At 44.3% G+C, this 16500-nt stretch overlaps 1 protein-coding gene across 2 annotated transcripts; it reads left to right on the top strand.

The window, feature by feature from the left end:
• The first annotated feature begins 386 nt into the window (after positions 1–386).
• LOC135234356 (high mobility group protein HMG-I/HMG-Y-like) lies at positions 387–15878 on the top strand. 2 transcript variants are annotated; one of them, XM_064298874.1, is made up of 5 exons: positions 387–547; positions 2062–2186; positions 6029–6109; positions 7380–7433; positions 10399–15878. In XM_064298874.1, the coding sequence occupies exons 2-5, from the start codon at positions 2076–2078 to the stop codon at positions 10471–10473; spliced, it is 321 nt and encodes a 106-aa protein (XP_064154944.1). In that variant the 5' UTR covers positions 387–547; positions 2062–2075; the 3' UTR covers positions 10474–15878. The 2 variants fall into 2 exon arrangements, with proteins under 2 accessions (XP_064154944.1, XP_064154945.1); XM_064298875.1 differs by lacking the exon at positions 387–547 and adding an exon at positions 661–850.
• Positions 15879–16500: the final 622 nt, after the last annotated feature.

Here is a 16500-nt window from a genome sequence, read left to right as displayed (position 1 = left end):
CATAACAGCATTTTAATCCTATTCGGTTTATTTTGCCAAAATACCTTTACTATTCTTTAGGAAAATAACTATTCAATGTAATTTGCGGACATTGGCTGGAATAAAATAGTAGTGATAGCTAACTTGATCTATGATGGGTTCCTATTCAGAGCAGTGACAGACACGGGATTGTTTTCCCCCTAGCTAGCTCCGCCTACGTGCCTATGACACATTACCCACTGAATATATCGCTCCGCCCGCCAACCGTATCCCCTCCCTCCACCCCCTCCCCTCTGTGCTCTCATGCGTCTTTTAAAATTGTGAAGTGGGCGGAGACAAACCAAAATCTGTGGTTGCTGTACACTTTAAATATGGGAAAGAGTCAAGAGACCGGGCCTACTTATCATATCTCCGCCCCTCCGTTGTTATATTCCTCGCGAGGGAACCTCCTTAAATTGCCCTAAAACTCCCCCCGGTTGGCGCTTTTTATTCCATTCGGAGGGTACTACGCGCTATTTATAGCACACTTTGGACTGGCTCCAGGACCTGCAACATTTTAAAGTTTTTGGTAATTTATTTATTCCTTCTATCTCCTCACTTCCTATGTGCGTCTCACTTCAGTTTTTTCTGTGGAGAAAAAAAATCAGGGGTTTAAAGGGCTGGGTTGCGTGCTTATTTCCTCAGCCTTATATGCAGTAGCAGTAGTTCAAGGCTTTAAACCGGCGAGGCAGACAGACAAGCAGGGAGCTTTTTTGTTTTAATTTAATCAGAGGACATTACCAAGGGGTGGGGGGTAAGGACGGACATAGGATCAGATAATCCAACACGGCTGTTTGTGTGTTTGCGAGTGCAAAAACCGGCCTTGCTGAATGTAAGTGGCCACCTTTTTGGATTCGTTTGTAAATCTTACCTTGATTACGAGCAGTGTGTTTATGCTCGTGGATTAATGTCTGTTCGCTGGATTGGCTCGTGCATCATTGTTATTATTTTAAATGGCACATGCTCCCTTGTCCCATTTGGAGATTTTAGTTATTATGTTTGCACTGACATGAGTTGCATTTAAAAGGACGTCAGTGTTTGGTTATTCGCGTTTTGTTATCGAGTGCATGTCGTGCTTGCCTATTTGCCTATTTCTGTTTGTTCTTGGTTCTAATGCATGTTCCTATTCGTGTTGGAACTGCGGGGCATCCGTAGCGACTGGAATTTAAGAATCATCACAAACGGCTAGCAACAATATTGGTTTTATACGTCTTCGATAGTCATGGCGGGTCTTCAACGCTTTCGATTTCAGCAGTCTTCGTTTCGTTTTTATTTCTGCAAAAAATATATGGTTTCATTTCGCAGTTTCGCCGTGTAAACGTTTCGGCCTTTAGCAACATGTTTTTTTTTTAAACATTCAGTGTACCGGTGTGTCGCTTATACTCCCACCTCACGTTTCATGCTCCAAATTTTAGTTCCTCGCATTTTAACTGCCCGGTCTCATTCCATATTTAAGTATGCTAATCAAATTATACACATGTAGTACAATTGGTACATTCTTGTAGAATTTCTGCATATTTCTCTTGCTAACGTCCTTGTCAGCTACCATATTGTTAATGCGTGTGGGGTGTATTTATTTTTAATAAGGAATAGAAATGTACTATCCTATCGTGAAATATTATGATTTATAATCATGCATGGATTTTGTTGCATCCGATTTTGTATCAAGGTTCAATAATCTCCCTGGAAACCTGTATCTGTACAACTGTTGATGAACGTTTAGGGGTCGAGCGCGCTGTGCATGTTCTGCATGTTTGTGCGTGGCGCCTTTTCCCCCCATTTTAAACAATGACCCCTAGGTTGTTGGATGGTTGAGTTGCCGGCGAAGTGAGTGGGTTGTGCTCAAGGCGACGGAGGAAGTTTTTTTTTTTTTAAACTACAGTGTAGATGGGCATGGGTCTTCCAGTCATTTGAAATCTTTGCTACTTTTATTAAACAACTTGTGCACGCGTTTTTTTCAGTCATGGAGCACCTCAAATGTCACATCTTTATGTTTATCTTCTGTACTGCGCATGTAACGGCGTAATTGTGGTTTTATTTTAGAGCTAACAGTCACAATGAGTGATACGGCCAAAGGCAAGCAGGCTGCCTCTGCGAAAGACAAGGATGGGGCAGAGAAAAGGGGTCGTGGAAGACCAAGAAAACAGCCGCAGGTAAAAAGTGTTGAGGTAAGTAGATCCAACTTTTTTCTTTCTTTTTTTTAAGTTCCTTCCTTCCTTACTCCTCCTACCTGTGTGCAGTTACATGTATGGTTAAAGTTTTGCATACGGTTTGGCGAGTTAATTCTTCGGAGTGAGTCAGTCCATTTTCACGTCTACGTTTGTTGCTTCGCATTTATCGATATTTTATATAAAACTTTGGCTAGTTGACTGTAGCCCAAAAGAGATGCCATGTCTGGTGGGCCACCTGGCAATTGAGCGTTTGAGGTTTTTAAACAAGAAAGGAAATCCTTCGCAGTAGCCGTTGTGGGTGTGCCATTTTCTCTTATCTGCAACATGGTAACGTTGATGGTTTACTTTACTGTAAGCATCATTTGGCTTTTGCGCTGTCAACACAAAATTGGTGAGGTTTTTTTTCTTTTCTTGGCCACATTTTCTCCCTTTCAAAATTAATTTAACTGGTAACGCTGCATTCTTTGAGTGATGAATTTAAGCATTTAAGAAGCAAAAAAGGAAAAACCTTACACCCCCCCCCCCCACACACACACACACACACATTTGTAAGGTTCTTTCCTTTTGTATTTTAAATGCAAGATAACATGCCGTGTCTGTATTACACTGAACTCTTTCGATTAAGGTTTTTTTAGACAAATTCTCTCCCCTTGCTTGTTCTCTTCATATTTGTAGTGATCGTCCTGTGGCCTAGCACATTGTTCGTGTGGTGTAATCTGAACTCTTTAAACCAGTGTTAACCTGTATACCCCTCCCCGTGCCATCGTGGATTGGACAGTTATAAAGGGCCTAATCTGTGATTGGCCTCTGCGGCTGTCACTCACATAGGGTGCTGTTGGTATTAGATTACAGGGTTGCTAATAGCTGCAGCTGTAAACAGACCAGGAAGGTAATAAAAACCTGCGCGGCCATAATATACGGCCGGATGCATTATTCATATTTATTACGACTCCCTGGAGCCCCACCCCCATTATACCCCGTTCATAGCTTGTTCAGTTGCATTGTTCATTAAATTTCAGCCTGCACACCCACACACACACTCACACACACACACACACACACACAAACTCATGTGTGTGTGTACTTGCACTATTGCATTACATTCTTTTATTTTATTATTTGATTGTTTTCTAATCACTGCTATCCCCGGTCACAGGGTTGATGGATGGCCAGACCATCATTTTATCCAAACTTGCGGTATTCCTTTTGCTTGTATTTCGGATGAAAGACGATATCCTCAAACCTCTGGGTGAGCGAGCGGTGGAGGCCTTTTGCATGGTTTGAATAGTTCAGAGGGAGACCCTCCCCCCTTCCCATCAACAGCATGACAAAGCTGCAGCCCCTTCTACTCCAGTGAACAATAAAGACCCACATAGCCGCTGTTGGCAAGCAGGGATATTCAACCATGTCGTGTGCAGGCTAGATTCCTCCCGCCCCCCTCCCCCATACCTCCAATCCCAGTGTGCCTACCTCTTCCGCGGCGCTTTCCTGCAGATCAAACGTGTTGTTTCTCAATCAAGCAGTGTGCTGCTGAAGGCCCATAATTGCTGTGCTGAAATTATTCATTTGCAAATTTTAATACGCTAAACAAATAAAATTGAAATCAATGTATTGTCCAGTAAATATGGTGGCAGTGGAGGCTGCAAGGGTGCAGGGGGGAAATGCTTGGAAACAAATGAGACTATTTTCTTTCAAGATGGTCCTCCATCCTGTATGTAGATCCTTCATGTCACCGTGCCAGTGTGCATCTTTACTCACGTTTGCATTTTTGCATCTCAACTTAAGTTGTAGAAGAGGCTCAGCAGCTGTACTGACCTGTGATGTGGGGAAGCCACATTTCCTCCAAATAGATGTAATTAAACCATTTTGAGACCCGAGTGCGTTGGCTTGCATTACGTGGGTTGAGTGAATGCCAGGCTGTCAGACGGTCTACTTTTCCCGACCTCCCACAACCACCAACAGGCAAGTTATGGTTTACAAAATGAAGGCTACGCAGCGTACTGTGGAGAAGGGAACCTGACTAAGCCCAAATGAGCAGAACCAATACAAAAAATAAACACTAACCATATCGCAACCGAAGATGAGAAATATATTGGTAAAACAATTATGATCAGGGAAAAAATATAGATGTAGTGGGTCTGCTCTCACAATGCGTTTTTTGAGATCCATATTAACAAAGCTCTTGAAACGATTACCGCATCGATAAATTACCTCATGGTAAAACGTTTGTTTATAATTACAGAATCTTGGTGTTTCTGTCAGATAATAGTCCCTCAGCTGCCTTTTTAAAAAAAAAAAAAAAACTTTTTTAAAATTAAATGGTTGTGCTGAGTTAGGTTGTGTTACACCTGTCTTTACAGTTCCCAATAGATTACCCTGGCAGATGGGTAGGTGGGAACAGGGAAGGTCAGGCCTGAACCTCAGGCTGGTCTGCCCGCCCCCCCCCCCTTTTTTTATTTGTCTGTTGCCCCCATTGGGACAGAATGGCTCTATTGTTTTCACGCCCTCGCATGTTAACCTACAACACGGTCAGGGACACAAACTGTCACCTTAACCTTTGAGCCCTGGGTGCGAGATGTTAATTGCACAGTAGTGTTTGATCTGCACAGCCCCGACTGCCTGCAGAAGGCTGCGATGGCTCTTTGCCCAAATGCCCGTTTGTTTTTTTTGTTTTTTTTTATTTTTTATGTTCAGTTTTGGTGGAGCACTGTCGTGTGGTCACACAGGTCACCAAGGCTGCATGGTTCTGCTCCTCTGGAATCCAACTGCTCACCGATCTCTTTAGCAACTACCTTGGCCTTCATAATGCAGTTGCATGTATGCGCACGTATAACGAGTTCAGTGAGGATGAAGCGCGGGTTGTTTTCGTTGCAGACCGCTCCGTCCATTTCGACACGGTCCCCTCTCGGAGCTGGGATCCTGGCCCGGACGTGGCCCCGGTCTCAGGCTGAAGTGCTTACAGTTGTTACGGCTAATAGGACTTGGCAACCTGGGACTGCGTACCACCTGTTGGTCTTAAAGTAGCAACGGGTGTCAGTTGCACTGACCTTGAACAGGGCTTTCTTTGTGCTGCAACAATCTTCTGCTGAAGAAATGGCGCATTGTGCCGCCGTTTGACAGCGAGGGCTTCCTGGCCACTCGAGCGGAGGTGCTGAACTTTCAGGTCCGAGCCGCACCACGCAGGACGGATGAATTGAAGCGGTGGTCTAATCGCCCTCATCCCCTTTGTTTCCTGCCCTGGTTGAATGGAACCCCCCCCCTCCCCCATATCTATTGCTGGCAAACATGCTGCCTTGCAGTTGACTGAATTATTTTTTAAAATCATAAAACAAAAAAACACATACAGGCAGTTTGTTTGCTTTCACCCAAGACTTTGACTGACCAATATTTTGGTGGCATTTTTGGGTGCAGCAGAGGCACCTGGTGAGCCGTTTTGTTTTGGACAATTTGGGCTTTTTATTGCTATCTCAAATTTATACCCTTGTTTTGGACGGATCTGGGCTTGTGTAATTTTTCAGGTACTGCGTCACATGTTTGGTAATACTCACCAACGTACTGTGACATCACTGAATATGCAAACCTACAGTCGTAGCGCTCGGTCGTAACTTTCAAGTCGTAACTTTGTCTAATAGATTGCTATATGAACTGTTGCATGTTAGTGAATGTCAAGTGGTTTCTTTGTTGTTTGAAACCAGTAGCCATGGCGAAGGGTACGGAAAATACGGTTAACCTTGATGAAATATTCAAAATGGTGTGAGAACCTTTGAACGCGGGTGCGTAGTGTCATGGTTTTTTTTCCTTTCCTTTCCTCCCAATCTTCACTCATCTTCTCCCCTCAGGAGCCCAGCGGGTCGCCTTCTCCGAAGAGGCCCAGGGGAAGACCGAAGGGTAGCAGAAACAAGACCACCTCCAAGAGCAAAGTAAGTCCTCGTCGACCGCCCCCCGGGCCCCCACCCCCTTTTCTGTCTCCAGGCCGCGGAAGGGAAGCCATTTCATAATGGCGGGATGTTCTTTTATTGAAAAGGCTGCAGCGATCCCCTCTTTAATCTTTCCATCTTCTGCCGAATATCGGTTACATTTTCATCTGCCCGATGCCGCGCCCCCCCGGCTTGCCGTTCGTTTGAGCCCACAGCTGTCACTCAGTGTTCGCTCATCCCCCCCCCCCGTCAGCCCCGCTCCGTTCTGACCGCGCTGTGCCCCATACCGCCATGGGAAGAACCGGCACCGCACCTTTGCGGATCTTGTTCATCACGCAGCTGCCTTGAGCTGCCAAAACAAACTACCTGCTGCATGAGATGAAGAAGAAAAATGAGGAAGGAAGAAAGGCCGTTAACGTGCGCCGGATAGAAGCGCGGGTGTTGGGTGCGGAAGTGGTTTTTCCAGGCGTGGCTTTTCGCCCGTTTTCGTTTCCGACTGCTTTCGTTTTGGACCCCCTCCCCCATTGACGCTTGGTTATTTGGGGATAGCTCACTCTGGATGTGCTGCTTCCGTCAGTGAGTGCCTGCAAGCTTAGCATGGCCTCTTACTCAAGGTCCCACCCCCCATTTTTTAAAATATAAATTCTTGTTACTGACTGGCACTGGTGTCACTCGTTTCCTGTAGATGCAACTGAAAGACTTGGTTTGGTTAATTCCCCCTGATTTCCTGTCCCTCCGCCTCCAGTTTTGTCGTGCACCACTCGGTGCAGGTGCAGAGGCCGCTAGTGTGCTTCCAAGTAACCCCCCCCACACACACACTGTTCCTCAACTGTCACCATAGCAACGGCTGATTTCCCCCCAACCCCCCCCCACGGCTGTGCGTCCAGGATGCAGTGTTTGTCAGCGCAATGCGCAGGCTGGTTCTGGAGCCTGCTTTTACCCGGTCCCACCAGCTGTCCCTGTGCCTCAGACCAGGTGGCCCGCGAACCAGAGTGCCCCATGCGCAGCTCCTGTCAGTTTCCCAGATAATAGCCTATGAACCCGATGCCCTCTCGCCATCTGTTTTCCTATTTGAGAAGGGACTCCCCCTAGTGGTGGCTTTGGGAAATTGCTACCTGTGCTGTTGGTGGCTGTGTAGTGGGGAGAGAAAGGGAGTGGTGCTGGAGCGTTATGAACAACTGAATGATTGCGAGTGGGCATTTTATTTAGTTTTAATACTTTTAATAATCATTTTCTTGTATTTTTTATTTTTATTAAATTTTTTTTTTAACAGAGTGCGCCAGCATCTGCAGGTGCAAAACGCAGAGGAAGACCCAAGAAAGAAGCGGTAAGAATATTTAATTTATACACTTTTTTGGGATGGGGTATCTGTCCACATGTAAATCATTATTAACTTTGAGGGGCAAGGAAATATTTCATCATGACCTCTCTCGTCCCACAGAATGATTAGTTTGCCATTATATTTCTGCCCTTTCATCAGGCGATCTGTAAAGACGCCTCATTTGCTGTCCCTCTTTGTCGAGGTCCTGTAATGGTGAAGGTGTGTGTATGTAGAGGGCTGTTGCCAGTAGCAACCTTTTCAAAACATTTGCATTTGGCTGCTTATCAGAAGAGGGATTTTGCCAGGCCTTTTTGTTCTCTGTGAACTGAGGGAGTGGGACAAAGAGGCGTTCATCTGAAAAGCAGAGCCACCAAAAACAAGCTTTCTGGTTTTGTCGGTGCAGTTGGGTCTGGTTTGGGGGGTTTTAATGCTGAAAGTACATTTGAAAATGGCAGATAACTAAGACTTACCTGTGGGATTTTCTTTAGATGATTGATTGATTGTCTGTCAGAAATTGGCTATGAACCAAAACTAGTGACTCTTGAATGGGCTATTTCATGTTTGACACAGTAATTCCTTTTCTGGAATGTGGTTTTTTCACCAGTTGCTTGACCTACAGTACTTGAGTGATTTAGGAGCCTTATTTGCCATTGTTTCTTCTATTAAAGTATGTGTAACTGTCAATATTTTTTTGTTCTTCCATATTCCCTGTCACTGCTTCTGGTCAGTTTATATTCTCCGGCGTATTTTGGTTGATGTTCCAAACTACATTTGGAACAAGACCACAGCCTGACTTCAATTAGAGCCCCTTTCTTCCTCTCGACCGCTGCCCCCCCTCCCACCCCCTTCCCTAGCAGACTCAGGCTTTACTCATCACTTGTTTGGCTTTTCTAAGAATTCCTTCTCTGTGAAACACTGTGCTGGCAGCGCTTTTCATTTCCGCGTTAATATCTGTCACTTAACTTTGGGCCAGTCTCCGCAAACACCCCCCCCCCCCCCCCCCAAATTCCCGGGCCAGAATCCTGGATCGCTTACCCGCGCCGGTCCCCAGAGGGTCCAGTCAGCCGCAGCACGCTTCAGCGGTCTTTGGTGGGACCCCCAGTGGTATGGGTGTTGGAATAAGTTGCGTTAGTGGATTTTTTTGCAGTGATTGTTAAAATAATTCATTGAATGCTGGTGACTTCGTTGCTTTCCTTTTTAAGGGTAACATTGTAATTGTACAAAAAAAAGTCCTGGCTCACTTACTGTGGGTTTTTTAGGGTCTTTATCTTCAATAATGCTTTCAAAACGGATTGGTAGCATTTTGGCTTGGCCTTTTTTGGTATGCAAAATATAGTTCAGTAGATGTGTGAGGTTTGGATGGGCCTACTAGGTGCTTGTGCCCCCTCCCCTAGTCTGCTGTAGTGGAATGACCCAAAGTTACCCTTGCACGGAATTTTTATGAATGAAAAGTGCTGGGCCCAAGGGCGGGAGGGAGGAAGGGGGGGGGGCAGGATTCCTGCCTCTGACTCACCAGTGCCCTGAGTCACTCTGCTGCTGTCCTGGCCTCCATGCTGGCCTGGTTTGTTCCCTGCAGGCTAATTGCATTACTGAGCTGTAAAGGGGCGTTGGAAGTGCCAGATTTTTTACTATTTATTTTTGTGTAACACATCCTTCTGCTGCCACTTTTTTTTTTTTCCTCCTTCCCCATTGCTCACCTCCTACCTGTTCCTGACCCCTGGCCATGTGAAATTGCTTCCAGCAGTGCACACACACTCCACCCACCCCCACACAGCAAGTACTTGTTTACTACACACGCCATCCATTCCTTTGCTCTGACTGTGCTGGGGGAGAGAATTTCCCTCCCAGGCTCTGCCAGTGAGGGGGGGGGGGGAGGGCTGCAGATCGCTCTATCGGCACAGTTTTGGATTCCTTCCCATTTTGTGTCTCGCCGTAGAGAATGCCCAACAGCCCCCGCAGTTAAGGGCTTCAATTCATCTTCAAGCTCTATGAGGTCTCACTTGTGCAATGCACGGTGGAGTAGTACAGAAGTTCATTTGCGATTAGTGAGTTTGTCCATGCTCCCACAAATCGTGTTCAAGCCAGCCTGCATGAAGCCAGTTTTAGGATGCGACCCCCCAGAGATTCCACTCCTTATCTGGATGATACCGTTTTCCATTCTAGCTCCTTTGTCACCCTGTCTTTCACGGCTGGAGCGTCACCCAGCTGCGCGTTGGTTGGTTGAGGTTTTCGTTGGTTTCTAACCAGATAGCACGGGTATCCGTCAGTATTTGTGATGGATCCAAGTTGCCGAAATTGGCTTGTTGCAGTTTTTTTGTAGTGTGTGTCTGTACAAAACCATGCATCTACCATTGAATGATTGCTGCTGGCAAATTTTTGCTAAAAGCATACAGCCCTCTCTGTCCTCCTCAGGATAGGCATAATGATCTCCTGTCAAGTACTGTGATGTTTGTGGATAGTTTAGGTTGGCTTTTTGGAACTGATCTGTGTGGCTACTGTGCATTACTGAAGTAGAAATGTATTTATAAATAACTAAGCAGAGAGTGTCTGTAAGTTTGTATGACTCAAGTTGCATAGGTGGATAGCTAGCTAATTTTGAGCATTTTGATTTTGCTAAAACTTTGGAACGGTGCCAGCCAATATTTAAATGATTATACATGGCGAACTGGAACGGAAAGGATTGCTGAATTTCATTTCAACTTGTAGCCATACTGCTGGTTCCAACATTGTGTCCTTATTAACAAGGTGGAACAATGTTGGAACGCCTGAACCTGGTGCTGTGCTGTGGGTTTCTTGCTGTTGATTTGTGATGAATCGGAGACTAATTTTGACAAGCTGATAATATAACATCACCTCTTTTGAAACCAATGCTTGCATTTACCCATTTCCTTTGTCAACATGGCTGGTGAAAATGGATAGGTTTTGGACAAACCAGAGAAGGAGTTAGTTCTGACTGGGCGTCTATTTGCAGGAGAAAGGGGAGGAGCAGGGATCCCAGCGGTCTTCTGAAGAGGAGGAGGAGGAGGACGAGGAGGAAGAGCAGTAACTCGTTTGCAACCCGCACTACCTCATAATTCAACTTGCTGACTTCCTGTCAACCAGAGCTGGACTGAAACACCAACACCACCGCTACCAATCCCTCTTCCCCCCCCCCCCCCAACCCGAACTCCTTTGTATATCCCGTCGTGTTTTTTCATAGCCCCCTATCACAAAGGGTGGCGCACACAGGTAAAATCATTCTGCTATCTGCAACAGCACTGGAAAACAAACTAATCTTTTTACATACATATATATAAAAATGTATATCCAGAATATCCATGTTTATATATATGTATAAAAAAAAACAAACTGACTACCGTTTTAACTTTCCGAATGGGTTTTTGCAAAGAGTGGTCTTTTATACTGGACAAAGGTGAATTTGCCTACACTTATTTTGTTTTTAATTGTTTTGTGTGTGTGTGTGCGTGTGTGTGGTGATAATACAAGGTAAACCGATCCATCCCCTGCACCTACTTAGCAGGCTAGAGAGCTAGTTTGGAGGTAGACAAGCATATTGTAGTCAATTCTGCCTCCTTCCACAGTGTATCATTTTGTAAGTCTCTGCAATCGCCTAACTCTCCAACAAACCCCCCCCCCCCTTGACGTCAGTATGAACGTTTTATGTACATGTCAAAATTCATTGCAAAAAGGTGTCTCATTAGGCTGTTTCCACAATGCAGAGCCTGGCAATGTAATATATTGTCAGAAGTGTTGTGTTTTTTTTGTTTGTTGCCCCCACCCCCACCCCCCCTTCTCTCCCACCTCCACCCCTCTCAGAGAGGTAGTGGGTTAGGCTTCATGGATGTGATTGAATTCTTCTGATTTTTTTTTTTTTTTTTGTTTTGTTTTTTTTGTACAACTTATTTTGATACAACAAATAAAGAACACTGACATAATCTGTGAGTTCGTTGGGCTTCGGCTTTCACCCCCTCCACTTCAGAAAGGGTGCTTCAATCGAATCCGGAAATTTGAATCCCGAAAATCGAGTCCCTAGAGCAGGAGCCAGTGTGAACCACAGCCCCCTTGCAGGTCATCTGCCAGAGGGGCCAGTCCCCTGCCAGCTTTCATCCACTGCCAGTTTTTAAAGGCTTATTTTAATGGTTTTAAATCAAGGACTCTATGAACGGTTCCTCACAAGATTCTGCCAGCTCTTGTGTGTGGCATGGGTCTGCCAAGGTCTAGATTCACAGGTCTCCCTGCTGTCTGTGCCGACCGGTCCTCCCATTGTAACCTTCTGTTTCAGTTCAGCCTTGCCCTCTGCAGTTCTCTTCACAGCTGAGTTGGGCTCGATGATTAATTTCCAAGTCTGAGCTACTGGTAGCTGACCAAGAACTTGCTATGTTAATGCAGCATTGAGTCTTCTTGTGTAGCAGTAGTTTGTACATTGTTGTGCTGCCCATTTAGTTTTTCCTCCTGCTAACTACAGCCATAAGCGTGTTCAAATGTGGTTTTCCAGCTGGACAAACTACTTTTTGGTTTAAAGCAGGCAGATGCAAAGGATTTCAGTCAAGTTACAAATTTAAAGAACTTTGAAGTCCTGTCTATCCAATACTACCCTGATACACCTGCAAACTTAGTTACCACATTGCGTTACCTGCTGCCAATCTGATAAGAGTTGGCTGTGGGGAAAAAGCTACGGACTGTGATAGTCTTGTACCATAATTTTTGGGGAAAGTGGGATTATGTGCAAGCAAACTGGTTTGGCATCAAAGTTCTCCAAAACCCAGCTGTGAAGATGTCCTCGGTGAAAAATAGGTGTCTTTTTGAAAAAGCGCTTGCTAAAAACACGACCGACAAGGTTTAGGCTGTTACGGGGGTGAAGGGGATAACGTCTCAACTCCCGAGACTCTTGCTTTGGGTTTTCAAGTGCGGCAGCCTTTCTGACAACCATGGGCTGGTGTTACCGTTACAGCGCCCTAGCTCCCTGTACCCCCAGATTTGGGTTGCCACAGGGCATCCTTTTCCATTTTGGGAGCCAAAACGAGTGGCCTTCTCACAGGGCTGAGAAACCGTGCCGTTGTCCGTTTTCTGGAATGCTTTTCCCACCAAAAAAAAAAAAAAGCTGCTGTCATCCGTTTGTGAAAAATGTAGTTGGCCTCCTCTGATTCATTTTGTCCAAGACTGCAACAGGCATTCAGTGTGTTAATGGTCTAATATGCTGCTCGAATTTAACATTTCCCCACTAGTGTCTAGTTTTCCTTGATGTCAGGTACCTCTTTATCACAGCCTAGTAAGAGGGTCTCTCCTCAAAAAAAAACGCTGCTACAACTGGTTTTGCTACCCAGCATACTGCAAAATGAGGTTCTGGTCTTCAGGACCAGGCCTGCAATCTCCATACCTCACTTTTGATGACCGCTTGATTTATCTTCTTGTGTTCAACTAGCCCGATGTAACTTGTGGAGAGCATGAGAAAAATGTCTGTAGTAGAGCCTACATCTACGCACGGTTTTTTCATTTTCATTTTCATTTTTTTAAATTGTCAGTTTGTATTTTTTGAAGCAGCTGTTTAGCTTCCATAGTGTGTGCCTGTGCGTGTCCTTACAGCCCCCCCCCCCCCCCCATGCATAACTGCAGATACCTAATGAAGTATAAAAAGAAGTAAAGACTGCACAAGCCAGGGAGATCTCTTCAGCCTATCGTCAGCTTTTGCAAGTTTGTTTACTGACTGGTAGAGTGCAGTTTTTTTTTTAATACAATAAAATTGGGGTTGAAACTTTTATATGGTGCACTGAAATGTAGTTTTTTAATTAATGAAATGTAGTGACCTATTGGTTAGTTGCCATTGACAAATGTTTGTAGTAACTATAGGCAGTGGTACTGGCCTCTTGGCTGTGGAAGGCCCTGATCCCATGACTGACATTGGCACTAGACCGCATAGCTCCTTTCCCATCAAACATTGTTCGGTCTATCTTATGTCACTGTTGTGGTAGAACGATGTACTTGAGAATATATACCATACCAGCTAATTGAGGAGAATGTATCCATAACGGGGTTTAAACCAGTGGCACCGCCTCCGAAAACTAAAATGTGAGGAAGCGGTTGACGCGATCACCTGTTGCATAGAACCTGCTTTTTGTGTTCCATCAGCATTATCCGTCTGTGGGCACGTAACTGTCCTCACAAGTCGACGTTTCCCATTCGCTGAGCCCTCGCTCCCATTCACTTTTTGCATGAGTACTGAAACCACTTTAAAGGATATGTTAGGGATTTTACTGTGCCAGCTGATTGATGCACACGAAACTAGCAATATCCAGGACAATAGTCGAGCAAGATGTTTTGGGGATGGTAAACGACTTCATATCCGTTTTTTTATTATTCTGTCGGCGGAGAGGAGGTTTTCCATTGTATTTTCCGGAGCGGTTTTTAAACGCGCGCATCCCGGTGCTTTTGCATCTCCGGTCTGTAAATGGTTACTTGTGAACCTCTCACCCCAAAGTTTGTTGTCATGCACAATTCAAAACTGTGGTAAAATGTCCATTTACGGTTGCCAAATAAACAATGGACAGACATGTTCACTGATTCTAGTAGGACACACTTTTCCCCCACCCCCAAAATGATATGGAATTTACTTTTAAAATGAATAATACTCCCAAACCACCTTTTCATTCGAAAAAAGGGCAAACGCTAGCCTCAGGTGTGGCGTGATGTGCTATTGCTTAATGTTTTGACTTTTAATACGTGTTTTTTTATTTTTATTTTTTAAATAAATGGTCGTGAAACGTATTTCAGATAACTATGGGGCTTGGTATTATAGCCCTGAACTGTGTTCTCAGACCACTTCAGACTGTGCTGGCAAAAACGGTGGACAGAGTGGGAATGTATGTGCTGAATTTTAACCATAATGAGAACCCAGATTGAAGAGTTACTGGGTTTTGTCCGTGAAGCCGTAGGCTATAACAATATAATATTCTTTTTACAAGATAATTTAGTACGTTGGTGTTGTGGTCTCTTTAATTTGTTTTTTATAGTCTACACCACCACCCCCCCCCCCTTCACTCAAGTAAATGGAATGCTTGTTGGCGTGAGTTTCTATAGGCTATTTGAGGTAATTTCGTTTGTTTCCGTTTGTTTATATAAATGTGTATATATAAATAAGGTAGGTGTGGTTCAGTCGAAGGGAAGATCAGGACGAAAAGGTTGAATGGAATGAACTGACTTTGGTTCTGAATACAATACATGCAATTACTTCACTATGTACCGGGTTTTTGTTAGAGTAAATACAGAACGAGGGTGGGCTTTTTCGCCCTCTTTGTTTTGTAACTACCTCCTGGATCATTTTACAGCTGACGTAGCTTATGCATGCTACTGTATCTGTCAAACGGTTCTGTTAAACAGTGATTCATGGTCAATACACACTTGAATCGAGTTCTGTTTCCTTTTCTACTTTTTTATTTCAACAAAAGCTTTATTTTGGGTAATTTCTCCAGCCTTATCCCTGGTAGGCACTGTTCAGCCAGGGGCTGGAACGGCAGATAAGTGTTGGTTTGAACCCTCTTCCTAGCAGACTGCAAAAAGCAACGTTAATATAAAATATATACTGTATATGTTAACGTCTGGCTCAGGAGAGGTGTGCCTAGCCCCACCGAACTGCGCACTGTTACCGGTGGTGGGGGTCTCTAACTGTCTTTCCAGTCCTCTGACTTTGGACGTAGGACCACTGTGAAGATCTGTAGGCCTACCAATCACCCTTCTTCCGGTTCCTACCCCGGAATAATAGCATATTAATTTTATTAGGCTATCCTTGTTACAAGGATGTAAAATCACTTATTAGAAAGGCTAAATGCGTAGCCGCATAAATAACATGCCTATTTCTATCAGAAGAGCTGCAACAGCGGGCTACAGGAGCAGTGGTCGACAGTGATATCCTACCATGTGACCACGATTCCACACTTAAAGAAGTTCATAATTTTTGCCTAAAGAGTTCGTCCAATAGAGCAGACCGAAAACATTTCCGTGTGTGCCACTGCACACATGAATTACGAAAATGAAAATACTACCTGCAGTGCAAAACGTTTGGACTCTTCATTTACACGTAGCCTACAATTAATTTAATCTCAATTCACTCTGATAATCGGAGTTCGAAAGCCTGAATGGGTTGCTGTACTGACAGTAGGCCTACTTAATGGACATCTATTGAATTTGGTAAGAAACGCTTTAACCAAAACGATTACGCAAACGCAAATCTGAACACGAATAGGCCGCCTGCCTTTCTTCCTTTAGTCTTGTTCTGAGAGAGGTGATGTTTCAAAGGCTGAACTGACTGGCCGCTTCGGCCCGGGGAGGTGGGAGCAAGTTGGTTGGGAAGGCTTGAGAGTTTCTAAAACTTATGATCAGACGTTGCAAAAGGTGTTATGTTTCGTCTTTCTGTTCTTGAGTTCTCGTTTGCATTACTTGAATAAATTGTTTTATTGATGTGTTTGACTGGTTTGTTCATTTTCTAACATTAGGCTACGAGTTGATACTACCAACTTGATACAATCATACGGAGTTTCCCACTGCATGTAAATTGGCCTACACGCGTTTCATTTACAGCTGCGCTCTTATATAGCAGGGCGGTTTACCTTAAACATAAAACCCAAGCAGTGCCTTAAATTGGATTAACGTTATTTATGTACCCAATATATTATGATAGCTTGTGTAGCCTACATGTGGCATAAATAAACCTACTGATGTAATAGGCCAATCTTGTAGCAATACGACATGCATTAAATATGATTTGCTGTGATTTCCACTCCTATGCGAGAACAGATCCTTCCCTGGGATTTTTCGTTTGTATTCTTCATAGGCAGCTGTAGGCCTAACCTATGCCTGTTCCTTCGGTTTGCAGATATAACTGAATAGCGTCCACGTGTTTGTTATATTCTAGCAACCACTTATAATCAATTCGTAACCGTGGTAAATAACCGTTCGTTTGTACTACAATGCCTGTCTTGAAGTGTCGGGAAAAAAAAAAAAAAATTCAAAGACTGTGTAGGCCTATATATCTTTAACCAGAGTAATTCATATGAAATGCCAACATTAAAAATATATAACT

The sequence above is a fragment of the Anguilla rostrata genome, chromosome 11 (assembly GCF_018555375.3).
Source record: "Anguilla rostrata isolate EN2019 chromosome 11, ASM1855537v3, whole genome shotgun sequence".
Taxonomy (NCBI): domain Eukaryota; kingdom Metazoa; phylum Chordata; class Actinopteri; order Anguilliformes; family Anguillidae; genus Anguilla; species Anguilla rostrata.
This window is presented reverse-complemented; position numbering and strand designations above follow the sequence as displayed.

Excerpts from the sequence above, each read along its gene's own strand:
- LOC135234356 (XM_064298874.1), top strand. The coding sequence starts at position 2,076 with ATGAGTGATACGGCCAAAGGCAAGCAGGCTGCCTCTGCGAAAGACAAG. Across the intron at positions 2,187-6,028 it reads CGCAGGTAAAAAGTGTTGAG|GAGCCCAGCGGGTCGCCTTC; the intron begins GTAAGTAGATCC and ends TTCTCCCCTCAG. Across the intron at positions 7,434-10,398 it reads GAAGACCCAAGAAAGAAGCG|GAGAAAGGGGAGGAGCAGGG; the intron begins GTAAGAATATTT and ends GTCTATTTGCAG.